Consider the following 26,873-nt stretch of genomic DNA (forward strand, 5'->3'; position numbering starts at 1 on the left):
TTCAACAAAAACTGATTAACAAGCTATCCACCCCCGTGTTTCTTTTTCTTATGGACCCTGCTTGACACACCCCAGGTTTCTAGTTAAAGTCTGCTACCTTGTGATGAGGCTGGACATTGAGCAGCAGCGGTGGGATCATGCTAACCGCTTCTTGACGGCTGATATTTCCCTTGGGGAAAAAAATTAACAATAAAAAAAATAGAAAATTTTAATATCGGGCATTGTTTTAAATTCAACAGAAAAAGACCACATAATCTTACACAGAACGAAAGAATTCCTACTATATTAAATGAGAACAGATTTTGTACTAATGGATAAAGCTATCTAAAGGCTAACTACGCATAACCATTAATACCGAAACCTACTGCAGGTACTGACTTTCATAAAAGAAAAGGGGTTTTACACTTGCAGTCCCAGGTCCCCATCGTAAGAGCATGGAAGCTGGACAAGCACCTCTCCGAGGCAGACTGCTGTGTAAAAACCTTCAGCAACAGGGAGCATCAGCTTAGCACAGGACAGAAAGTTACTGCCACGTGGTTTTTCCCTCGACTAAAATTCTAGCATCTATTTCTCAGTCATCATGTTTTCAGAAACAGCCCACATCCACTTTCTATTCCTCATAATTCCTCTTTCTTTCAAAGAGACAAAGACATCAACCAATGCTCCCATCTTTCCTTCCTCAGATCATCATTGTCTAGAATTCCTCACCATCTACATCTTCTCTAGCAGGCCAGGGCATCTGTTAAAAGGTGCAACTGTTCAGAGGTGGACAAAATTCTCCTGATGTGGCCCAGCACTTGCCTAAGCCACAGCTCTCTTCTAACAGCCTCACGCCTGAGGCTTCTGCTCCGTTAGGACCCTACAACCCTGGCCTTTTGTACTTGACCAGCTGTTACTCACCTTAAACTTAGGCATCTAACGGACAGACTTTTACCTTTATCCCTGCTGTCACCTCATGGGTTTCTGGCCAGCAGTGAGTCTACAGTGACTATTTGAATCTTGAGTCACTCACTAGGCACACTGACTCCAAGCTTTTGGGTTATAATGTGATTCTGATATGCTTGCCTTCTGTTTCCATGCAAGTTTTCAATTAAAGCATTAAGCAGGATGAGGAAGTCAGACACCCCAGGCCCCAGACACCCCAGCAATTAGTCACTTGATTATAAACACTCTCTGAAGAGGTTTTGCAGCCGGCTTTGAATAACCCAGAGGGTGTCACCGTTAATCTCGAGAGCTCTCATCATGCTGACTCCTGATCAAAAATCTAGATCGGTTTCCCACAACAGCTGCTACCCACACTAAAACTACCATTACCTCCACCTTTCCAAAGTGCCAAAACCTGGCTCTTCAAATCTATCCAACTGTGTATCACAATATTCCCCATAAACCCTCTACTCTATTCAAAATGCAAACCTGAATTGTTCTCTAACAGTTTCTTTATCCTTGCTTGACCTTCCATCTAGATTAAAAGCTGAGTAAGAGAATCTCTTCCTGTACTGGCCACAAGTACAGCGTATGTGGCAGAACTTAGTTCTTGGTTCTTATTACTATTCAAGGAGGAAAAGCCAGGTAAACAGAAGCCCACTTTAAAAGGCTACTGAAATGCAGAGAAAGCCACAGAGATAAGAAACAGCTGTAGGGTGCGAAGAGCTTAGAGTTGAGATTAGAACTGAGGTGAAGGGCTTCCAAATTGGTTAAAGGCTTCAATGAAAAAACATCGGAAGCACATTTCTGTAAGTTTAGAGTGAAAAGAAAAAAAACCATAAACTGGTGACACATAGAAGTTTTACTTGCCTAGAAAGTATTAATAGATAAGAAATTATGAAGGAGGAAACCTCTGATTTTCAATGTGACATTAAGAACTCCAAAGAAAAAGCTTATAATATCCAAACTTTACGGGCATTCATTTAAATATTCATTACATGAGCAAACAGCTATTTTGTTAGGGATGGTTTGATGTTAAAGGTAAGAAGTTGAGCACCTGAACTGCAATGAAGAAATGTGGGTGGCAAAGAAACCAAGAAGGTGACAACAGATGCCTCATGAGAATCAAAGTTGTGCCTGGGTGTTTTGTTTTTCTGGCAAAGTACAGGTACAATGCGTGGCAAGAAAAAATAGAGATGATAAAAAGTAAAATCACAAGTCTCACTTTTAATAAAATATATTAAAAACAAACAAACAAAAATCCCATACCCCACCAAGATGGCCTTGAAAACATAAATACTTTATCTGCAGGGCAGGCACCTGGCAGGTGCACCTGAGGAGGAAATGAAAGTGGACTAAGTATCTGTCCTGAACGACGTGCTGTCAACAAAGTACAGTGCTCACCCCAATTCTACAGCCACCCGAATCCATGGGTAAAAGAAAACAATAGAGCAAACAGACAACTGTGACTGATACCGTTAATAAATTGCATGATTGGACAAGCCAAACAAGACAGCAGATACATGATACAAATGATCAGAAATTAAAGGTGGTGGTGCGCACACTCATCTTTTCTGTGTGTTTTGTCTACCTGTCACTTCCAGTGACAAGCAGGATAAAAAGACAACCACAATACATCTGTGCCCGAAAAGCTTTAAGGAAACCAACAAATCCAAAGAAATCTACTTACAGATTCAGTTTCGCTAACTAGAAACTGATGAAACTTTTCCAACTGTGGAGATTTTCTTAAGATTTTTCGACTTAAATTTGTGTGCCAGGCAAGTTCTTCAGGATACCTGACCAATAAGAAAGTAAAACATGTATGGATTATATATAAAGTGGTCTCTTGACGATTTCTTGCTTATACAGGTCCTATGCCAAATGAGACATTCAATTTTATTCTCCTCGTTCACATTCACAATCCTCAAGCACAGTCAGCAACACTTGGTGATGTCCTCGGGGAAAAAGGAGCTTGGTTCTAACTACGCCAGGGCCCAGTCAGAGACAGGAGAGCCACAGTGGTTACAAGAGACACATGCACATGATATTACTGTAGAATTATAATGAGGCAATGTTCATGATCAGATGAAAGAGTGGAGACTCTTCTGCTCTTCACTATGTTAACAATGGTATAGAGGTCATCATAAAAAAAAAAGATGGCAAATGATGAGTTACTTAAATGTTAGGGAAACACAGGTTGCACAGAATCAACATAATGCTGGAGGACAGTAGTCAGAGTGCTTGACAAACATTTGATTAGTTTTTAAAAAACGTATTTTTTCACTATTGCTAAAAACAAACCAGTTCAATAATGTACTAAAAGGTTGTATACACCAAAACAAATAAACAACAACAAAAAAAACAACCTTGGGAACCCCTAATACATTAATTTGAGCCCTAGGCTGATTGTTACCTACATATACCTAAGAATGAAGTGTCTCCTGCCATTTCTGTGAATATATTAATATTTGAACTTCCTATAGATGATGATGTCATTGGTTGGGAAGGATGTGTTTTTAAACTTGGCCTGCACTCGTCCACTACTCTGCACCTGCACAAGTGAATACAGTGATGTGACACACAGCACTATGCTCAATGCACCCAACGACAAGCTAAGCATAACACATCTCCTGGCCATAAACCTTACTGCAGTTTTAGCACTTACTAAGTCTGAGGTATAAAAATAAGCCCAATTTGACAAAGCAAGGTTACGATGCCTCCATGCGTCAAATTGTAGCCAGAGTGCGATCGATGAAAATTAAAATGGGATGTTTGGGAAATACAAATACATTTGACTGCTTTGAAACTTTGAATGATTACTTGATGGAAACAAACTCAGGCCTTAAGAACTGAAGACACTGCTCAAGAGTCATAATATTATAAAATACATTTGAAAAGTATTTTCTACCAAATAATGAAGATTAAACTGGCTGAATCTGTTCATGGTCACTCTTCAAATGTTCCAGTGCTTTGATTCTATTTCCTACTCCTGCTTCTCTCTTCAATGTTTAACTTGTTTGAAAAATATAAAGCCAAAAGTAAATCATATAAAAAAGAATTTAGTTTTAAATACCCTTTTGGCCTCACTAGGGCCAAATAGTAGGATGGACTCAAATTTGGCTTTCATTGTGGTATTGAGCAAAATCTGCTGTGCCACTGCAACCTCTGTTTGTGAATAGCCAAATGCTCACTCTTACATAATTTCCGGCAATCCTGAACTTCTCTGTGATCAACGACAGTAGGATTTCACATAAGTTACCACCTTATCATATCGCCAAAAATGAACATGCCATACAGACTTACTGTAAATAGCTGAATTTTCATAAGCAGTCTAGATATAACAAATATCTCCGTATGTGCCTTACAGATTGAATTTCTAATAGTTAAAACGTAAATTTACTACTATGGGATTAAAATCTTACTGTATTTATAACTGTGAAAGAGGTTAATCTTATGAATAAAAACATTTAATAACTTTCAAAGAGTTAACTACAAAGACTAACAGTAAAATAATAAAAAGTATGTTTCTTATATAGCTTTAGGAACAGCTTCATCTTTTTTGAGCCAATAAATGTTTAGTAAAATCTCTGTAGACTTTAACAACAAATAAAACAATCTTGAAGAACTGCATTTAATTTTTTGGTACTTAATTCAAATTTAGCTCATGAGTCTTAAGAAAAAGTCCTATATGGACTTTCGTGATGATAAATTACAAGCACCATTGTCACCTTTGTGTATCAAAAATTCTCAAGGGGATAAAAACTTTGTAAACATATACAAGATCTATGGCAAATCATCTTCAACCCAGACATTAACAAGCACATGAACAGAGTAACAATAAGGTGTGTTCTGACCAAATGATTTGTCAAATCAGTAAGTGCTTTGGGATAATAGCTTACCATTCTGAGTCGGTGGAAAGTAAGAAAAAACTCCATCAGCCAAAGCTATAGTCCTACACTATAACATTCCTTCTAGAAAATGCAGTTCCAAAACACACTTTCCTGAATTATGTTCTGCTGTATACGAAAGGATCAGGAAGAATGTTATATGACCTATTTCTGCACTCTGAACAATACAAAAAAACCACTAGAAGTCTTGGAAAGTTTATGCTTTACTTGCTTGCTGAGATTTATGAGTATCCCACAACTGACAAGTGAATTTGAATGAATAAATGTTTATAGAATAAAGCTGTCAAGAAACTGTCATTGATAACAGTAAAAGCCAAGTATCAGGAACCCAAATCATACGTTTTTGTTCATACCCTTCAGCTGTGTGTTCAGAAAATTAAAGCAAAAAATAGCATAAGAGTTGCTGGCTGCCGGCAGAGAATGATTCACTTTCATTCTTCAACTCAGACAACCTGCAGGGCTTTCTAAGGAGTTTAGGAACTTCGCCTCCTCATGTACCCATAGATAATGTTCAACAAACACGATGGAAAAAGCAGCTGTTAAATGTTAAACAGGGCTAACCAAATAAGTATAACTGTAGTTTGCAGAACAACAAAATAGCAAGACTTATTAGCAACCCATGGTTTCTCATAGTTTGCTGGAAAGTGCAGAAGAAAATGATCTCGATGACAGGCCTTGAGAGTGCACCTCCGCCCTACAGATATGTGCTGAAATGCTCCTACCGGCTGGGACCAGAGGAAAAAGACATCTTACCCCCTCACTGCACAGACACAAGGGTATAGGAGAAAATGTTTTCAGGTGATTGTGTAAAGCAGCAAATACATGCAAAACTACAAAATAGAAGTTGCCTAAGGACAGCTATAACCGTTTGGGGCAATGCCAGATGGCCTCTACCCTAAGCAATGCACGAGCATCAGTACAATCAACAAAATCTTCAAAATCTAGTTACTATTCAGAAGAAAAGCTTGATCCTGTGAAGGTCACTTCACCTCAGCAATGCCATAACCAAAGGCTGAACATCTTCCTTTCCCACTGACCTCACTACTGCAGACGCACAATCAGTAACCACCAACAGCGACCCAGCACCTGAATCACTTTCCTGTACTGTACCCTTCAAGCTTTTAAAATCTTACTAAAATATGTCATTAAAAAACCATCACTGAATTTTTTGGCAGAAAATTGCAAATTTATCCTAGAAACACATTCAACAATGGTACATTTGGTTTTGATCTTGGCTGAATTATCAATTTAGTGTTTGCCCAGTCAACACTCATTCAAAATGTGTATGCCGTGCCTGTCTGTGATATGGACACTGAAAGTCCGTAAGGCCAATGAAAGAAAAGCGAGCAAATTTGTAACCCATGATTAATGAAAACCTGACCTTGGTTTGTAATCACTAAAGGCTATCTAAAAAGGTAAGACAACAGGTTAGGTGTCGTGGCTCACACCTGTAATTGTAGCGCTCTGGGAGGCCAAGGCGGGAGGATAGCTTGAGGCCAGGAGCTTGAGACCAGCCTGAGCAAGAGTGTGACCCCATCTCTAGTAAAAATAGAAAAATTAACTGGGCATGGTGGCCAGCATCTGTAGTCCCAGCTGCTCAGGAGGGCTTGAGCCCAGCAGTTTGAAGTTGCAGTGAGCTACAATGACGCCACTGTACTCTACCCAGGGCACAGAGTGAGACTCTGTCTCAAAAACAACAGCAAAAACAAAACAAAAAGGTAAGACAACAAACGCAACGCACATGAATGGTCAAAACCTCAAGGGTTGATGTAAAACGCTTAATTGATCTTTTTATAAAAATTATTTAAAACATTTCTATTCTAAAAACTCAATACCTCAATGTTAGTAATTTCAAATATGAAACCATAACAATTTTTGCTTTAACAATTTTTACATGTACAAATTAACCCAGGGCATGGCACCTCCAGAGTACTCTTTTTAAGACTGCAAGTGTTTGCAAGACACCTATGCTGCCGGCCCAAGGGATCACCTTCACACAACTGAGACTTGAACTGGGCCAGGAGGAACAGGTAGCCCAGAGGACACCTCCGGGACAGGTAAAGAAAGGGCAGCACGCAGAGCAGCAATGTGCTTGGGTGCTGAGGTGGTGGGAGACTGCATGGACCAGCCCAGTCTGCACTGAGAACTACCAGGAGACTACCTGACAGCAGGCTGTGGCGACCCTTCCTCAGGTTAAGTCTGTCTTTTTTCTGAAGGCAGAGAACACACTCTGCAAAAGTTGATGTGAGAAAACAAAGGCTGTAATACGGAGATGGTAGAAGCGGTAATATCAAGGAAAGAAAGGCTGGATCTACTAAGAAGAGTTAACTGAACTTCGTGTCTCAAATAGAGAGCTGTAAAATACCTATGAAAATTTGCATAGCAACATAATGTTGATAAAAGCATTGGGTAAAAGAACATTAGGATATCTGGAAATACATTCACGCTCTTTTGATTTAATAGCAAATGCAGTACCAAGGAATATATTCAAGTGACAGAGATTAATATCCCAAAGAAATACCCAACATGTCTGTCAGCATCTACTTGTGAAATTAAAAAAAAAAAACTTAAAAAAAGAAGAAAAAAAGGAAATACCCAACATGATTAAGTGTGGTGGTACCTACCAACTCAGTGGCTGTGGAACGTCAACTTTCTGACCGTCCACCTCCAAGTCCTCCAATTCCTTGAAATACTTGTTCTTTAAGCAATGGAGAATCTCTTTTGCATGGCTTTTAAAAAACAAGAGAGTTTCAAACTAATCTAAAAAACTAAGTTAATACATTGTATCTTTTTTAAGACTGCAAGTGTTTTAAAACTAGATCCAACTTTACATGGAGAGAAACATTCTTTAGTCACTGTCTTTTTCCTGTGTCCCTTCAAAATTTAAAGAATCTTCACTGTCTGATCCCGAAGAACAAAACTGCGTTTCTTCTCTTCTAAATATACCCACGGTTTCATTCTTACTTAAAACTCATTTGCAAAAATTTAACTATAAAGACTGAAAAAAAAAGACCAGACGATTTCATCCATATTCAATGTCATAAATTCTCTACAAATCCTCTTGTAGGCTCCGCAGCTCACCAATAATCAGAATCCAAACCTTTCTTTGATTGCATTTCCACTTCTTACTCCAATCTTTCACCTGCAATACTTCGCTATGTCATCGGACCCTTGTCCTCCCTCTTCAGTGCTCCCTGAGTCTACATCGCTGAAATGCAGCGGTTCGCTGGCACTATAAAACTTCGGAGAAAACCACCTCGCTTTTAACCTCGGGCATCCTAGCCCCAATTCCCCAGAAAATGAAAGCACAGCCCCCTTACCTTTTGTAACCAGTAATTCTTAAAGTGGCCGGGAGAGGCTCCCTGAGTGCGCCCATGAACTGGTCCCACTCGCCCTCGGGCACGATCTTGAGCTCCTGGTAATAGTGCTCGAACAGCTTGTTCTCCTTGACGATCTCAGGGTACCCGCCTTCCCAGCCCTAAGGAAGGAAAGAGAATCGTACCCCGAGGCCCGAGGAGCTGCCCCGAGCCGCCGCCCCGCAGGCCTGGGGTCGGGGAGGCACAGGCGGGGCCCCTGTCTGCCCGCCACCCTCGGCTCCTACCGCCTCGCCGCGCTTCCCGCCGCCCTCGGCGCCGTCCTCCGCGCCCTCGGGCCGCTGCTGCTGCTGGAGCCGCCGGCCCCGCGACCGCCGCCCCATGGCCCACGCGGCCGCGCAGGCCGCTCGTAGACACCTGCCCGCCACCGCCGAGCAGCGAGCGGCACTTCCGGCCGGAACGCGAGGCCCCCACGCGTCTGGGCCCGGCCTTTCAGGAGCCTGCAGGGACTCTCGAGAATTAATCCAAAAGCGCCGCAATCCGCCCTCCCGGGAGACAACGTGCGACAGAAAATTGCGGACAGCCCGGAGGGGGAAAAAGGCTCCAGGGAACAGCACCAAAGGCATCCTCGCGCGAAGCGACCCGGTCTCGCCCGCGGGCTCAGGCAGTTCCCCGGCCAGCCCGAGGTCGGCGCGTGCGCAGAGCGGCGCGGGGCGAGGCTCCGACGGCCGAGCGGGGGCCGGCCCGTGGCAGGCCCCGCCCCGCCCCGCCCTCACAGGTGCCCGGCCCCACCCCGCCCCGCGCGATGCCAGGGCTGGCCGGCGGGGTCTGGGCGCCGCCCTGGTGAGAGGGCGTCGCAGGCGCTCGGGCATCAGGGTGCCGCGCCTCCGCCCCTCGCCGGCGCCCTATATGTGGGCCGCCGCGGGCGCCGGGGCATGGAGCGAACCGTCCCTCCGCGGCGATGGCGATGGCGCTGGCGCAGGAGCAGGAGCGCCCGCTGGACGCGCTCGCCTACCTGGAGTGCCTGCTGGCCCTGGCGGGCTTCGCGGTGCTCTCGTTCGTGGACCCGCCCTACGGCCGCCACTCCTCGCCGAGCTCCGGCCCCCGGGTGCCGGCGCGGACCGCCTGGGCCGTGCAGGAGCTGCCCTCGCTGGCCGTGCCGCTGTACGAGTGCGCCCGCGCGTCTCCCGAGCGCCTCCGCAGCGCGCCCAACCGCGTCCTACTGGCCATGTTCCTCGCCCACTACACGCAGCGGTAACGCCGGACCCCGCGCCTCCCCCCGCCCTGGCCCTGGCCCTGGCCCTGGTCCTGGTCCCCTGCTTGCCTCCCGCCCGAGTCCCCGCGCCTCCCGCGGGGGTCACCTCCTGCCCCGCGCCCCTGCCCGCCCGCCTTGGCGTCCTCTCTGTGCTGGTCCCTTCCCCTGCGGGCCGGGTGTGCTGTCCCTGTGCCCCCTCGCCCCGGGATTCAGTTGAGAAACAAGTAGGGATTAGTCTGGAAAAAAGTGAGAGACGATTAGAAAGGATTGAAAGGGAGTGATAGAAAAATTGTGAAACTGTGATCTGGAAAGTACAATAATCCTTGGTTTTGTTCCCTCAGATCAAGACTTAAGGGTCCAAATTAGAATGCTGATGGTCTCACGTCACCTTATCCACCGTGTATTATTGCTCCTTTTCTGTCCTTGCTCCTTTCGGCATCTTTGGTGGTGGAACTGGTGGAGCTGTTTTCTCCTAGCCGAGTGATCCAGCTGCAACTTGGAAGCCTGGTCTCCTAAACCTGCTTCGTGGTTTCCCCACTGCAAGCTTGATCACTTTCAGGGTCTTTCACCTCCACAAAATGCAGGGGTCCCCAGGGCTTGCATAATGACTTTGCAGGCAACAACCTTAAACCTTAACAAATGAAGTCCTAAAGATGACTTCTAAATCTTTTGTTTTTGTTCTGTTTTAAAAAGGATCTCTCTGCAGCAGAGAAAGTTGAACCTCCTTAAAACACCCACTTCCTAGAGAGATAGGAAGAATTCATTGTGTGTTTATAAGCCTCTCTTCTTTCTCTTTGTATCTTACATTCCAGTAAGGAGAAAGGACAGGCTTCCCAGCTCCGGTGCCAGAACAAGTATCTGGGACCCAGTACGGTTCTCAGTACATAAGTTCCCTGCATACCGGCACCTTTTACCTACCTGATGTAGTCGGTATTCCCATTCCGCTTTTATGTGGGCACTTTACAAAGGCTTAGCGAATGCTGTGTACCTGAAACTCTTTACCACTGAATAGTCAGACTGCTGGATTTTTTTGGTAAAATGATCAAACATTGCTGAAATTTGAATATCATTCAGACCTTCCTATCTGTATGTACTTTTCCATAAATGCTCCAGAAGCTGTGTCTATCTGTTTTTCTAATAGCTAGAAGCAAGCTCTGGGGTCAGACTGTTAGGTGCCATCCCAACCCCATCACTCACAACCTCAGGTAAGTTAACCAAGCTGCTCTGCACCAGGTGTTGCCCACCTGTAAAATGGGCATGGTGATGGTACCGCCCTGTGGGTCTGGCATGCATTTTAAGCAAAGGCAACTCCCTAAAATGCTTGCATGGTGCTGGCACAACTGACTGCTCAGTAAATAATGCACTATTTTGCATTGCTGTGCACGCATATCCATGTGTGTACTTTGTGGGTCATTTATGCACACTGCTGCCAGCCTTCCGTGCCAATGAAGATGTGGCATTGGAAACAATGTTTTGTCTGAAAACCTGAGTTGAAACTTTCAAACTTAACACGTCATGTTTAATTGTGCCCAGGCTCACTTGTGGGGAGAACGAATGCAGCCTCCCATAGGGCCAAAGGCACCTCTGGAGTGACAGAACTTGAGTAGATCATGTCATACATGTGAGAGCACTGAGACACAGCAGGCGGGTGTTCTACCCAAGGCTGCTGGACAGGGGATTGCTGGGGCTAGACTGATTCCCAGACTAGTGGTCTTAAAAACTGCTCCAGAATGGTTTGCCAGATCAGGTATAGTTTTTAAAATTGGTGGACTTTTTAAGTTGTATATGTTCCTGTATACATAGTCTGTGTGGTTTGGGGACATTTAAGTTTTCTAAATAGAAAAGATAAACATTTTCCATTCTACTCAACCAACTAATTTATTAAACAGTCATTTGACCTAAGTCGGTGAGCACTTGGAAGAGAAGTGAGGTGGAAACAGCATTTAGCACTGGCAATAAACCATCCCAGCAGGGCCTGTGAACCATGCGGGGCCCCGTGTTAGTGTGGGGAACTGCAGATGATACGAGACTTAGCGAGAGAGGAGGCTGCGTGAACATAAGCCCGAGCTGTGCGGGAGGCAGGAGAAAGCTGAGCCTGGGGGGGTGCTGGCAAGGCCTAGTGGGTAGCACCTTGCAGAACTCGAGGGGTGTCCACAGAGCCCCTGCCACGTGCGGAGCCATGGGGTTGAGAAGGAGTGAGGCGGGGCCTGCCCTGAGGAGTGTGAGCCCCTCGTGGGAGCAGCGAGGACCAGGCAAAGCCCAGGTGCTTGCCACAGACAGGGAGGCCCAAAGACAGCAGGACTGCAGCTGTTCCCAGAGCGACTGACAGTTCAGGGGTCAATGAGGATGGAACAGTTAGCTCAAGGAGGAAGGGAAAGGAAAGGAAAGGAAAGCTGTGTTTGCTTGTGAGATAGAGGAGACCTGCACGTTTTTATGTGTTTGTCCAGCAGACATTCACTGAGGACCGACTTACGGCCCTGCTTTGGTACGGGGCACGCAGAGACACGATATTCCTTGTCAGTGGAGGGGCAAAAGGTTATGGGGGATCTGCAGGATCTTTTGGGCAAAAGTGCCGGGAGGGGAGGGCGGCCTCACTGGGAGGGGAACGGGGCAAAGCTGTGATGCAGAGCAAGGCCCAGCACTGCCTGTTTCCCCCAAGGAGAGTAAAGGGACGTCTTCAGGAATGCCTTTAGAGCCCATAGTAGGGACAGGAGTTGCCTGCCTTCTTTCTGCGCTGAAGCCTCTTCCTTTTAGCCCCAGGGTGTGTGGGGTCTTGGGGGCAGAGGCAGTGTCTTCTCACTCGGTTCCTAGTCTTCCTGAGCATGGAGAGCATCTGGCTTGGTGCCAGCTACCTGAGACAGGTGCGTTCTCCTGCCTCTTACCGGGCCTCCCACCTTCTCACCCAAGGGCCCTCCTCAGCCTGTGCTTTATTCTGTCCTACGACCTTCGTCCTCTGCTCTCCTCCTTACTGAGGTCTGACACTCTGGTCACAGTGATGTTCCCTCCTCTGCCTCCCCTGTGTTCATCCTGTTCCCTGGCCCTCTGTTCCGTTTCCCTGTGGTGGTGCCCTAGTCCAGGTCCTAGTCACCGGTTTTGGGGTTTTGGTCCTCGTGGGGCTTCCTCACCCTTCCCCCGCCCCCCACGCTCTTTCCCTACCCTCAGCTTTAAATCCTGCTTTGCTAGACATGGCAGCAGGCTCCTGTTGTCACCAGCATCAGCTCAGGACTGCATGTGTGTGTCAGAGGCCCTCCATAGGGCTCACCAGGCTGCCATCCATCTGCCTTCATGCCTTGCTTTCTCTCCGGCCAAGCAGGCTTGTCCAGTATTTCCTGGATTGCCTTTGCTCACAGATCATCCCTTCCCACTCACAGCAGTGATTTCATTAGTCAGGGGGTTATTTCTTCTTCACTCTTCCATTTAATGCTGTAGTCCCCAACCCTTGCGCTGCAGACTGGTACCAGTCCATGGCTGGCGTGTTAGGAACCAGACCGCACAGCAAGAGGTGAGCGGCAGAGTGAAGCTTCAGCTGTATTTACAGCCACTCCTCTTTGCTCACATTGCCACCTGTCTCTGCCCCCTCTCAGATCAGCGGCAGCATTAGATTCTCATAGAAGCGTGACCCCTACTGTAAACTACCCGCTCGAGGGATCTAGGTTGCATGCTCCTTATGAGAACCTAATGCCTGATGTCTGAGATGGGGCTGAGGTGGTGATGCTAGCACTGGGGAGCAGCTGCAGATACAGATGATCATTAGCAGAGAGGTTAACAATGTAATAATAATAGAAATAAAGTGCACAATAAATGTAAATGGCTTGAATCATCCTGAAACCACCACACCCCCGGTCCATGGAGGGAAAAATTGTCTTCCATGAAACTAGCCCCTGATGCCAAAAAGGTTGGGGACCACTGATTTAACAGACAAAGGGCCAGAGCCCCAGGCATTGCTTGCCCTGGAAGCCTTCAGTGATCATTTTGTTATGACCGGTTGCCAGGTGACCCCAGAGTGCTGCCGTCAGATGTCCGCAAGGCCCCCTCTTCCTAACACCTGCCCCCAGGTTTGTGCTCTGCCAGAGCCATGGCCTGTACAGTTTTGCTTCTGTGGTTATCCCTGACTACAATGCCTCAGAGAACCTCACCTACTTCTGATTCATCATTCCTCTTGCATAATTCTATCAATGGTCTCTTGGGGGAGGCCTGGCCCAGCCTCACTTTTAAATGTGTCATGTGTCATGTTAAAACATAGCAGAGAAATGAAAGGATGAAGGATGTTAAAAGATAAAATTAGCCACATTAAAATTTTAGGGAGTTTACTTGAGCAAACAGATTCATGAATCAGTGCCAAATCACAAAGGTTTTGGCTCCCTTGAGGGGACAGCTGATTTTGTAAGGTGTTTGCACAAGCAAAACAAACATTTGATTGGTTAGAGTGGAAGTCCCCAGATACAGAGGTTAGTTCATGGCTTCTAATTGGTAAGCCTCCAGTTGGAGGTTATTGGCAGTTTCTGATTGGTAAGTCTCCAGTTGGAGGTTAGTTGGCGGTTTCTGATTGGTTACGCCTGTTTCCTTTTACTGTTTATACTGAGTTGGGTTTTGTTTTGCTTATGTAGGACCCAAAGCACCATCTCAGCCTAAGGGCCTTCCAATTAATTTTTTTTTAAGGAGGGTACACTGGATCCTTGGCCCTTGCTTTGTGGATTCGAATAATCTGAGAAAAGAAAAACTATGCAAAAGTGTAGAATGATGGAAAGTGAAATATTCATTGTGACCATAATGTTGCTTTGAAAAAGCGAAGTGCTTATTTAAGCACACAGCTTTGTTGGCATCTATGTGATTTAGTCATCACTGCAAAAGAGTCTTCTACAGAAGGAAAGACAAGCAAGAGGAACAGAGCCAAATCTAGGAAGTGCTATAGATTTCAGTGGTCTCAAATTATTGAGAAAAAGTAATAAAGTTAATTATTTAAATTAACTACTCTCCAGGCCAGTCGCAGTAGCTCATACTTGTAATCCAAGCACTTTGGGAGGCCAAGGCAGGAGGATCACTTGAGTCCAGAAGTTCAAGACCAGCCTGGACAATATAGCAAGACTCCATCTCTACAAGAAATAAAAATATTAGCTGAGCCTGGTCACACATGCCTGCAGTCTCAGCTACTCGGGAGGCTGAGGCAGGAGGATTGCTTGAGCTCCAGGAGTTAGAGATTGCAGTGAGCTATGATGACAACACTGCACTCCAGACTGGGCTGGAGTGAGACCTTAAAAAGAAAAAAAAAAAACTCTCAGTTTTAACCATTTAAAAGTAATTAAATCTCCCATGGCCTAAATTACTTCCAAATTACCAAATTAGATATTTAATTGTTCCCTGACTTAGGGGTGCATCACTATAGATTGTCCTGAGAGATGATATCCAATTGCTTTTATTTTTCAAGTCAAGTCATTTGCTGAATGATTGCCTTTATTTGTCATGGCAAGGAAACTGAGGCATTATTATCCAGTTTGTTAGTAAGATATTTCAAGAGATAATTTTTTAGTGTACTATATGAATTAAATCTTGCTTCCAAAATGGCAAAACCCAAAAATCTTACTTTAAATGTTTAAAGAGTAGTCATTCCAAGTGATTGCTTGCATTTTGTTTCTCTGGAATGAACACTTTACCTCGAGTCTTTCCTCTTTTGAGCAGATCACATCTAGCAGATGGACATGAACAGTTTTCTACCAATTAATTGTGTTTAATACTGTATCAGCAATTATCCTTTTGGTTTGAAATCACAAGTGCTGCTTAGGAGTTTGAAAAGCTCAGAGCTCTCTGTGTCTTCCTGTTGGTGCCACTCCCAAGCCTTCGTGGAAAGTGAGAACGGACATGTAGGCTAGCTCTGGTGATTTTGTTCTTCTTGGTAATCCATTTCTCTTTTTTTGGCGGCGGGGGGGGATTAAGTGGTTATGATTTAACGCATGAGAAAGTCAATAACATACCTTTAGTTCAGATTTCTTTCTTTTTATGACATACTTTTTTTTATTTCAGAATATTATGGGGGTACAAACGTTTCTGTTACATAAATTGCTTTTGTACCATTTGAGTCAGAGTTATAAGTGTGCTTATCACTTAGATAGTGTACTTTGTACCCATTAGGTGTGAATTTACCCATCCCCTCCTCCCCCTCCCACCTGCTTGATTTCCGATGAATGTTCCTTCCATATGTGCATATACGTGTTGATCGATTAGTTCCAATTTAATGATGAGTACATGTGGTACTTGTTTTTCCAGTCTTGTGATACTTCACTTAGAAGAATGGTATCCAGTTCCATCCAGGATAATACAAGAGGTGCTAGTTCACCATTTTTTTTAATGGCTGAGTATACCTTCATGGTACACATATACCACATTTTATTAATCCACTAATGTATTGACGGGCACTTGGGTTATTTCCACACCTTTGTAATTGTGAATTGTGCTGCCATAAGCATTCATGTGCAGATGTCTTTTTTTCCTTTGGGCAAATACCCAGTAGCAGGATTGTTGGGGCAAATGGTAGTTCTACCTATAGGTAGAACACCTCTTTGAGGTGTCTCCATACTACTTTCCATAGAGGGTGTACAAGTTTGCAGTCCCACCAGCAGCATACGAGTGTTCCTATCTCTCCGCATCCATGCCAGCATTTGTTGTTTTGGGACTTTTTGATAAAAGCCATTCTCACTGTAGTTAAGTGATATCCCATTGTGGTTTTGATTTGCATTTCCCTGATTAGAGTTGTTGAGCATTTTTTCATGTTTGTTGGCCATTAGTCTATCTTCTTTTGAAAAGTGTCTGTACATGTCTTTTGCCTACTTTTTAATGGGGGACCAGCATGCTTTTCCCTGGCATGGTAAGGGAGTGATCTCCCAGGCCCTGGGGATGGGCCCACCAGCCAGATCCTGTACCCCCAGGTCTCAATTGCATTGCCCAGGGGCACACAGGGAATATTTGTGAATTAGCCTGGGGAGGTATGTGTGCCTTCAGGGGCAGATCAGTGTGGGTCCTAGCTGTGGTGTGCTTGTGGGGCACCCCTCCTCCCATGGGAAGACCACACTCCCCTCTCAGGCTAGAATCCTGGCAGGGAACCTCCGGCCTGCATCACAGCTGTAGAGGAGCTCAGCTGGCTTGAGGTCCTGACTGCCTGCAAAGGCCCGGGAGAAACCGAGGAATGAGGAAGAGTGGAAAGGAACGAGGCCTGCTCCAGACTGCCAGACTGTGGGTCTCTGACAGCTGTACCTCCACACCGCAGACTTTCTGGTAGAGGCAGCCACTTCAGCACTTCCTTTGCCCAGAGGTGGAGAACAGACCTTTGACCCCTAATAAAAGCATCTGTGGAGCTTGAGGGCAGGCTGGCCCTACCCAGCCACAGCCAGTCTCACTCCCCTAACCACCACTGCTGCAGTGGAGCACCAGGTGGAGCATCAGGGCACACCCGGAAGTTCCAGGGCCCCACTCGCCACCTGGGGCATTAGAGTGCTTCTCCTGAGGAACTAGAGCTGGTCACAGGACCCAAAAACAATGTAGCAGCTTGTTCTTTCCTGGCAAGAGCCACCTACTGATGAGGAAGTCAATATGCACACCCTTTTACTGCATTTACTGACTCATCATACAGGGTGTGGTCGAGTCCCACCCACAAGTACCACCTACTGTTTCAGAGATTAAACTGGGCGTGTGATTATCCAAACAAAAGAAAATCTAAAAATTGGAAGCAACAGCTCCTCCAGTAACCCATTTTTCTTCCTATGTGCTTTAGGGTACTTCCTTTTTCCTTAAACGGATGATCTGTGCCTGTTTATTAATTTTGCCCAATTGTCTCTGGGCCTTTTCGATCAGCAGTGACAGGTTATCAACCCAGGAAATCTGATTTCTCCATGTCACTCTTCCAGTCTGTTCTGAATGTATTAGCTACCAGGACTTAAGATCCATGTCAGTATGGCATGCAGACAAACTTAGAGTTGAAATACATGCTCCTTGTAGAATATTTGGAAAATACAGAGGAACTCAAGGAAGAAAATAAAAATTGCTTGTAATTCCATCACTTAGAGATAATGTTGACAATATTTTGGTATAGCTTTTCCCCATCTCTTTCATTGTTCTTAATAAGTTTTTGATAACTTTTTGTAAGCGTAAAGATACACGAAAACACGATGTCTTGTAACTACTTTGGCACTTAACATAATAGCATAAGTATTTTTCTGATTTAATAGAAACACCTAATAAAAATGACTTCAAGCAACTATTTAATAGGCCATGGACCAGGCCTTCCTACTTCTGCCTGGGTCCTCGTGGTGTGGTGGGTGGAGCACCTGGGAAGGTGGCATTGACTCCCTGCCACAGCCTCCTGTGTGATCACTCCACCAGCCATGTCACGCCCTGAACCTCCATGTTCTTCCCCGCCCCCCCCCGCAAGGGTGACTTTATTGACGGGTGATTTTATTGACGGCTCTAATTTATTCCCTCCCAAAAGACCAAAGGCAACCAACTGAAGTAACTAACATAACCTCAAGATTTTATTGTCTTCATGATAAAAGATGCTTAGAACTGGATCACTTGGCCCTTTCTCTTCTTATCTCCTCCCAGTTCAAAATGCTTGCATCTCTTAATAGCCAGCATTCTTTTAGATCTGCAGTTGGGCTCAACACACTCAAGCCTCAGCACAATCTTCTTTGTAGTCTTAGCCTTTTTCCGGAAAATCGGCTTAGTCTGCCCACCATAACCACTCTGCTTCCTATCATAACGCCGCTTTCCCTGGGCATACAGAGAATCCTTGCCCTTCTTGTATTGTGTCACTTTGTGGAGTTGGTGCTTGCCACATTTCTTACAGAAAGTCCGGCGGGTTTTAGGAACATTCACCATGTTTGCGTGCGCGCTATCAGCAACCTTGAACCTCCATGTTCTGATCTGTAAAATAGGGATAATGGCAACAGTTTTTGAAGTATAAAAAAAGGCATTTAGTGTAGGGTTAAGGATGATGAGAAACACTTTATCAGGCACTGTATCAGAAGCACTTTTATGTTATGTCTATGCTTGACAGCTCAACCAGGAGACAGCCAATTGCCTTGGCCATCAATGCACCAGAGACTCTCTGGCTTCTTAACACTCTTGGTTCAGCTCCATCATCAAACAGGTCCCACATTCCAGGTTACCTTGCAGACACCAAGGTTTGCAGTTTCAATGGATAATAAAAACAACTCGATGAAGTAAGTCTCGTTTCTTTACATGGAATGGAAAGAAAATAAAATAGGAACAAAGTGTCGATTTCAATTTTATGCTTCATCTGATTGGTTGGCAAATAGAATTCCTACGTAGCTCCCTGGGACTTGACTGTTTTGTGTCCCTTAGCTCATTATCAGAACAGAAATAGATTTATAACACATTACCTGGTAAAGTACTGTTTAGTCCCAGTGTTTCCTAGTTTCTCTTAAAGATGGTTTCCATCTTAAGAGATTTTTAACTTCTGGTTCGATACCTTTTGTCAAAGAGGGTTAATAGTCGTTTCCAACAGTTCTGTATGGAAGGGTGATTTTGAGTGTGAATGAGACAATATAGGAGAAAGGGCTTGTGCACACCCGTGTCCGTCGTAACTGAGTGGCGTGGGCCCTGGGCCCTTGTGTTGTGTAGCCATGAGTGGTGTGTGTCCAGGCGGGTGTGCCCACCTCCTTTTCTGTTGAGACTGGCCCCATGTCCTGAGTGAGACCCTATCAGTTTGCTCTCATAAACTGCCTGGGATCCACTGCGGTCTATAAAGTGCTGTTGTCCCTCTAGAGCCTTGAAAGAACTATCTCGCTAATGGGCTAACAAGGAAATAAATTTATAACTGGCAGCCACTTAGAGTAGCATAAACCCTGCCTCTAAGGTCAACAACATAAATATCTCTCCCACAGAGATGTCTACCTAGCAAGTAAAAGAAGCTACACAGACAAAAGAAGATATAAGTCTTCATTAACATTCCAAATGGAAAGAAAGTTTCTGAGAGAGCGGAGGAAAGGGCAGACTATTTGATGGACCGTCATCAAAAATTCACTGCATATAAAAAGGTTTTTTGAGTATTGTTTAAGCAGCCTTCAGAAAGTTCTGCGCGGACAGTAGGAGTGCGAACTTCCTGCCTCCTCGAGAAGAGACAGTACCAGATGCCTCCCACTATCAAAAAGAAAGAAGAAACCAATTTCTGCTATGAATCTGCTCCGTGAGAAACAGAAAAACCCAACGCAGCAGCTTCACGGCTGCTTTCATCATCAGTCTGCTGGAGCAGAGGGGAAAAAGCCATTTTTTACCCTTTGAAAGCACCAAGGAACTTTCCTCTGTTTTATGGTGTCTCTCTCTCTCTCTCTCTCTCTCTCTCCCCCCGCTTTCTCCTCTCTCCTCTCTCTCCTCTCTCCTCTCTCCTCTCTCCAATAAATAAACTTTTACTTCTATATATCCTCATTACTGAGAATTCTTTCTGCCCCCACGTGTGGACTTCACACCCTAACAAGTCTAGATGAAAACTCCGATGGAAGCCATTCCTAGAAACCACCCTCCCCATCCCCATTCTGGTTCCAGTTGGCCCCAGTCAAAGGAAAGCCTGTGCTGGCCACAGTAACGTGGATTTCCAAGGAAGGAGAGGAAGTGACGCTAAAGGGAATGACCCAGAAGAAGAAAGACGATCCCAAAGATGCCAAAAGGGAGCAGAGCGCCCCCTGCTGGGAGGCCGGTGTGTCCTCAGAGCCCATGGCAGGCTTGGTCCCAGTCAGAGCCTTCAGGCAGGAGCGAGACGGGGAGGAGCTCATCTTCCCCTGAGGTCTGAGCACAGGCAGCCGGCTTGCTTCTCCTGCTGACTTCAGTGGTTTTAGCCGGGCGGTGGGCATCGGGTCGCTGCTGTCCGCTCCAAGGCAGGCATCAGAGAGCAACAGAAGAGACTACTTTCAGTCTCCATAAGGCCCAGCTTCCAGGCTCGCCACTTTTCTAGCATTCACGTGAGACCACAGAGAGGGACCAAACCTTCTCCCAAGGTCCTTTGGGGACACCTTCCAGGTCCCCCCGTGGCACGTGCAGAAGCAGGAGTGGTCCTGGGACTGGACTCACAGAAGCACGTCCTTCGCCGCAAAGCGCAGCCATGCCCAGTCTGCAGCAGCCGCCTGCGATCGAGCGCCAGCGCCCTGCGCCAGAACGCCCTCCCAGGAAGGCCGCGGGATGCCTGCAGATTCAACGCACCTGTGTGAACCCGGACCCGCGCTCAGCAGACCTTTTCCAGAAAGAGCCACGTAGTGCGTATTTAAGGCTTGTGAGCCAAGATGCTGTGTAGGTATTTATAAGGAGAGAACAAAGTTTCCCAAAAATTTCCGTCAGTAAATTCAAAATATAATTCTTAGTGCAAGTTTTGTAATACAGGTCTAATGAGAACAGAATTCTTTTTTTGGTAAGGAATAACACTTTACTCATCGGGATTCAAAGTCAGTGTTCCCTATTATCAAAATCTGTTGTAAATGCTCATCTCTTAGTGCCTCCCTGTAATGAGATTTTATGTATTTTTTACCTTGAAAATGCAAATGTTGATACCAGTCCATAAGCATATGGTTTTCATTGAGCATATGCATCACATGGAAGGCAACCATGGGATTCTGTTAGATTCTTCTCTGGGTATTTGCTTTCCAGGATGTCATTACATTGCAGAGTAACATCTTCCTGTTCACTATTAGGTGACTACTTCTCAATTACACACTGAAATGGATTTTGAAGTATGGAAATCCAGGTTCACAAACACCGTTAGGGCTTTAGTTTGAGCTTAGAAATTATGTCCACTGCAAGTGTATGTGAGAATGCAGAGCTCATTTTTTAAAATTTTAACAGCATGGAAAGTACTTAAAGCAATTCAATGTGACTTGTGATTCAAACAACATTAGTTGTCGTTGAAACGACTTTAACACAGTAGAAGTTTTGCACATAAGTGCTGTTTTGCCTTCTAATTTTAGGTTGAATTTATTAGGCTGCGTTATCAAGTCTGTCACAAAAGCTACTTTCCAAAGCCCTCCAGAATTGAGTAATAGTGGTCGAGGGCAGTTCTTGTTCAGAAAAGTTTAAATCTCAGCCCTGAGCTCAAAATAATGCAAGAAAACTTTACTAAGCCATCAAACTGCTGTGTGGTAGGACAAATCAGGATAGTCAGCAAAGTTGCAGAACTGATAATAGTTAAGTCCGTGAGAGGGATTGTCACATTCACTGTTGACACTATTGGCTCAAATCACACACGATGAATTTTCTGGAAAAGACCTTCTGATGCAAGAAATAGCTTTTAACACCTTACATTTCCACAAGCCTTGTAAATTTGTAATTTTTGGTTTTTCTGTTCCATCCATTTTCAATTGTAACATCTTAGTAGTTTCCACTTTGGATTCTACTAAATTAGTGTTTTCTCAACTTCTTTGAAAACATTCTCACCCGTAGTTGTTCCACACAGACTACTGAGAGAGCCTAATTTCTTCAGTCACTTCAGCCTTACACTGACTCCTTAAATAAACAACAACCAAAATGCCTAGACTCACCAAGACCCAAAGAGGACTGCTTTGCAAGGCAAAATTTGCCTTGTTTCTTACTTGACTGTCGATATTGCTCCCTGTTCCTTTAACTCCTCAAGCAGCTGTTATCACGGAGAGGCTAATCATCTTAAGTTCATATTCTCTGGACATACCTCTTTGGCTGCTGCAGTTAATTAACTCACTCTTGATATACAGCTTTCCTTGCTTCACTAACAAACGAGCGACTGGATAACTAACTTCGGTTGCAGCCTCATTTTCATTTCTTTTGTGAAGGAATTCTGCTGAGCTTCTGTTTTAAATTTTCTAATTTTTCTTGCCTTCACTTTTCTGTGAGTTGGGAATATTGTGATGGGCGCTGAGTCTCATAATAGCAACCTCTGTCTTCTATCGACATAGCTCTAGCGTCATTGCATACTAAAGAATACTTTGCCGTTTGATTCAGTAACAAAATAACCCATATTCCACTGTGGCTTCAAAGCGCACTTCTCTTGTTTTAACATGATGGGTATGCACTGACAATACAATTAAGTAAGATGTGTGATACAGTGATGCACGTGGCACTCAAAACTCTGTCGAGTTAGAACTGTGTCGCTGACCTGCAGCCTGCTGAGCAGCAGTGCAGTCACCGGATTGCCCCGCACGGGCTCCGTTGCAGCGACCCTGCTGTCATAGCGTGAGAGCAGCCACAGACAACACGCGAAGAAATGGCCATGGCTCTGTTCCAATAAGACTTTATTTATGGACACTGAAATTTGAATTTCATATTATTTTCATGTGTCATAAAGTATATCATTTTGATTTTTTCCAAACGTTTAAAAATATAAAAACCATTCTTAGCTCACATAAAAACAGGTGGTAAACTGGATTTGGCCCATGAGCCATAGTTTGCCAACAGGCCATCTAGATTCAAATTGCCGTCCCAGACCCAGAACATTAGTGCCGATGAGGAAAAGGAATGTGAAGACAGTGAGGGGCCGGGCGCGGTGGCTCACACCTGTAATCCTACCACTCTGGGAGGCCGAGGCGGGAGGATTGCCTGAGCTCAGGAGTTGGAGACCCTGTCTCTACTAAAAATAGAAAAAATTAGCTGGGTGTGGTGTGTGCGTGTAGTCCCAGCTATTTGGGAGGCTGAAGCAGGAGGATCACTTGAGCCCAGGGGTTTGAGGTTGCTGTGAGCTAAGTTGATGCCACTGCACTCTAGCCTGGGCGACAGAGCAACACTGTCTCAAAAAAAAAGACAAAGTGAAAGAGGTTTGGGTTTCACCTTTACAAGATGCCGACTAATATTTACCAGTTCAGAATTCAGCCCAGAAGTTGGAACTGAATCAGGGGACATAGATCAAAAGTGTGAGGTACATGTTCTCAGATTCTGGAGGGAAAGTCTACCACATACACTGAATGTTTCCTCAGAGTACTTTGACACTTCATTTGTCTATTATTTAAAATCTGCGACATGCAGTGCAGAAGGCTTTCTTAGACCACCTTGTTGTAGTGGCGATTCTGTGTATTTCAAGCTTCCTAATTTTTTCCTTCCTCTCTTTGACTTTGCCTTCCTATTATCGTGCATTGAATTTGGGATGGATTTTGTTCAAGTGAACAGCCCCAACCTCTTAAGAACTGAGTACTGTATATTTTAACAGACATCTTTCCAAACCAAATCCAGGCCTTGCATCCCCCACAATTCTTATTTCCTGTTCTTTTTTCTGTGTTTCTTCAAAGTGAGAACTCTGACACTTTCTCAGCTCTGTCCTGTAGTTTGCCTACTGGAAAATTCCTTGGGACTATAACTCCCAGGGAAGTCTTTTCTCAGCTTTCTCACACTGACGTCCCTTTCGCCCTAAGCTGACTTCAGAAGTGAGGCTGCTTACTCTTGGCATTTCTCAGGTCTGTACTCTTGGACTTAGAGGGCAAACCCTTCTGTCCTCTGCCCTTAATTCTGTTTCTTCTGGGTCCAACTCAAGGCCTCTGTCCTGGTTGAGATACCAGGGGTGGGAGAGGGGAACACCAGTGCCTAAACACCACAGGTCCCTTCTTGGTCTATTTTTAAGGTGCTGACACTGGACCAAGAGACACGTACTTGTTTCTGTGAAGACCAAGTTCCAGCTGTTCCACAGGAACATTTGGAGTGCGCCTGCGTCCCAAATGTCAGCTCACTCTTCCAACTATCTGTCCTGGTCTGAATCATGTTTCCAAGATTCGGAGAAAAACGGCTGGGGTTCCTCGTGCTTTTTCGGGTGCTTGCCAACATTACAGCTGCCCGGCGAATAACTACCTCACTGATGACACAGCAGCCGAATGGATGCTTAGTGTCAACAAGTGCTTTGCTCTACACCTGTACGAAGTCATCTTTGGGGACCTGGCCTGAACACAGTGAGAACCTTGAAGACTGCTTTTGACTGAATGTTTTCCAAGGAGTTGAGTGATGCTGTTGATGAGAGAATACATTGAGGATATATAGCCAACATTGTATTACTATTATCATGCTGTTATTATTACTGTTACATTAATAACTAATGACTAATTATGGTTTGACCATGGAGTAGATGGCCAGAATGAAAACCAATAATAAGCTTTTAAATTTTTCCTGTGGTATTGAACTATAATTTACAAATAATAAAATTCACTCATTTTAAGTCTATAGTTTGATGAATTTTGGTGATTACATACAGTTGTATAATCATCGCCAAACTCAAGATACGGAGCAGTTGTATTCCTCTAAAAAATTTCTCTGTGGCTTTGTGGCCAGTTCCCTCTCCTGACTCTACTTTTGCTTTTTCTGGATTTCATAAGTCTAAGTTCAGTTTGGTTTTTTGGTTTTTTGGTTTTGTTTTTTTTGTTTGTTTGTTTGTTCTTTGGAGATAAGGTCTCACTCTGTTGCCTGGGCCGGAGTGCAGTGGTATCATCATAGCTCACTGCAACCTCAAACTCCTGTGCTCAAGGGATCCTCTTGCCTCAGCCTCCTGATTGGCTGGGACTATAGGCATGTACCACTGTGCCCAGCTAATTTTCTTAAATTTTTTGTAGAGATGGAATCTTGCTATGTTGGTCAGGCTGGTCTCAAACTCCTGGCCTTAAGCAATCCTCTCACCTCAACTTCCCAAAGTGCTAGGATTACAGGTGTGAGCCACCATGCCTGGCCTTCAACTTTACAAACAAAATATAGAAAGTAATATTCCCCTAAAAGGTTCCTTCATGCCTCTTTGCAGTTAATCCCCTCCTCTGAGTCTGGTTTTGCCTTTTCTAGATTTCTTGAGTCTGAATTCAATTTCTTTCACTGATACAGTGCTACTCAAGTTGTCTGTTTCTTCTTGGGTCAGTTTTGTTCATCTGTATCTTTCAAGGACTTTGCCTATTTCATCAGGTTGTCAAATTTATTGGCATAAAGTTATTCATAATGATTCCTCTTAAGGTTGCAGAATTTATAGTCTCTTTCAATGTATTCCATGTCGATATTAAAAAATTCAAACACAAAATAAAATTTTGCATTCTTTTTTCTCTATAAGTTTCTAATTTCTTGTCCTTTTCTTTCTTTAGACCTTTAGTAGGTTACATCTAAACCAGTGTGGTATAAGAAAAGAACATGGTCTTTGTAGTACCCAGATTTACATTTAAACTCAACCACTCATTAGCCCTATGAGCTTGAGTAGCTTACTTAACCACTCAGATGGAGTCTTAATTTCATCCTGCGTCTAATGTGGGTGACAGTGCCTCCTGCCCAGGCATCTTGGAGGCCTTGCAGGCCACGGGTGCTCAGTGAGTGGGAGCCGTTGCAGTGGTGACGGAGGGTGCGACGGTGTGCTCCAAGTCCTAGTGCTCAGACTAGGACAAGTTCCTGGTTTTAGGATAGTAGAAGCTGTGAGAGCCTCTTGTAGCCTCCAGTTTCCTGTAGCTCAGTGTACTACTGTTTCATATTCTGTGTAAATAGAATCTTGACTTTGTGCGCTGTGGCGTTTATTATTGAAACATGGTTAATTCTTTATCTAGAAATCTTCTTTCAGCATAGATATAGTAAATCAGTGCGAATGTTACTGAGGATGACATTTGTATAAGAAAGCAAGACTAAGAACCCAAGACATTTAAAATAGAATTACAGAAATGAATAGAATTACAGAAGTCTTTTTTTTTTTTTGAAATTTGTTTCTGTTTCTTGTTTCCTAAGGTCGTTGATTTTCCCATTTCTGATTCGAGGAGGAAAACCAACACCGCTGTATTCGTGTGTGATAGCATTTTTTTTCTGCGCCTATAATGGCTACTTGCAAAGCAGATACTTGAGCCAATATGCAGTGTATGCCGATGACTGGGTGACAGACCCCCGTTTTCTAATAGGTGAGTGTCCACAGCTACAAACCCCACCACATTCAAATCATCGCTTTTGTTTTCACGTCCCTGTAGTTTCCAGGTAGAAAGCTCAAACTTCTTGAGAAAACAGAGTCTGTGATGATCTATAAGCTCTCCAGAGGAGAGAGCAGCAGGAGGGCTGGAGCCAGCCAGAGGGACAGTCAGGCTGTCCCCGCCCCACGGGGGGCAGGGAGGTGATGCAGGTGCAGGACACCTTCGCCCACTCTGGCCTGAAGCGCAGATGCCTGTTCAGACTGAAAACCTAAAAATAGCAACAAGCTCCAGGAGAAGGAACAGCGACTCTTAATAAGACCAAGGAGACTTGGGCCTCACTGACCGCGTAATCTAAGGCTGGCCCTGAACCTCCTGCAGTTTCTTCTGTGACAGAAAAAGCCAGACTGAGTTATCTTCCAACAATGCAATTAGATTTCTATGGTTATATGAACTTGAATAAACTTTTAGTTTTATGAAGATTTTGAATTTTTTTACTTCTATCAATTAATGTGAATTAATGTACATTTTCTTTCTTTTTTTTTATTTCAGCATATTATGGGGGTACAGATGTTTAGGTTGTGTATGTTGCCCTTGCCCCCCCTGCCCCGCCCAAGTC

At 44.6% G+C, this 26,873-nt stretch overlaps 3 protein-coding genes across 3 annotated transcripts in view; 1 reads left to right on the top strand and 2 right to left on the bottom strand.

The window, feature by feature from the left end:
* Positions 1-8,600, bottom strand: part of NSUN2 (NOP2/Sun RNA methyltransferase family, member 2) — a 27,826-nt gene extending 19,226 nt beyond the window's left edge. The window contains 5 exon segments of the mRNA XM_012651856.1: positions 69-169; positions 2,615-2,720; positions 7,457-7,561; positions 8,153-8,310; positions 8,434-8,600. Coding sequence (XP_012507310.1) covers positions 69-169; positions 2,615-2,720; positions 7,457-7,561; positions 8,153-8,310; positions 8,434-8,529 — 566 coding nt within the window. The 5' untranslated portion in view covers positions 8,530-8,600.
* Positions 8,601-9,036: 436 nt separating this feature from the next.
* SRD5A1 (steroid-5-alpha-reductase, alpha polypeptide 1 (3-oxo-5 alpha-steroid delta 4-dehydrogenase alpha 1)) overlaps positions 9,037-26,873 on the top strand; it is an 85,671-nt gene continuing 67,834 nt past the window's right edge. Inside the window, exons 1-2 of the mRNA XM_012651851.1 lie at positions 9,037-9,400; positions 26,085-26,251. Of these exons, the coding sequence (XP_012507305.1) occupies positions 9,108-9,400; positions 26,085-26,251 (460 nt within the window). The 5' untranslated portion in view covers positions 9,037-9,107. The remainder of the gene's footprint in view (positions 9,401-26,084; positions 26,252-26,873) is intronic.
* Positions 17,905-18,281, bottom strand: LOC105816441 (60S ribosomal protein L36a-like). Its single transcript, XM_012651857.1, has one exon. It carries the CDS (start codon positions 18,264-18,266, stop codon positions 17,946-17,948), a length of 321 nt encoding a protein of 106 aa, XP_012507311.1. The 5' UTR covers positions 18,267-18,281; the 3' UTR covers positions 17,905-17,945.

Source organism: Propithecus coquereli, unplaced genomic scaffold, assembly GCF_000956105.1.
Source record: "Propithecus coquereli isolate 6110/MARCELLA unplaced genomic scaffold, Pcoq_1.0 Scaffold371, whole genome shotgun sequence".
Lineage (NCBI taxonomy): Eukaryota > Metazoa > Chordata > Mammalia > Primates > Indriidae > Propithecus > Propithecus coquereli.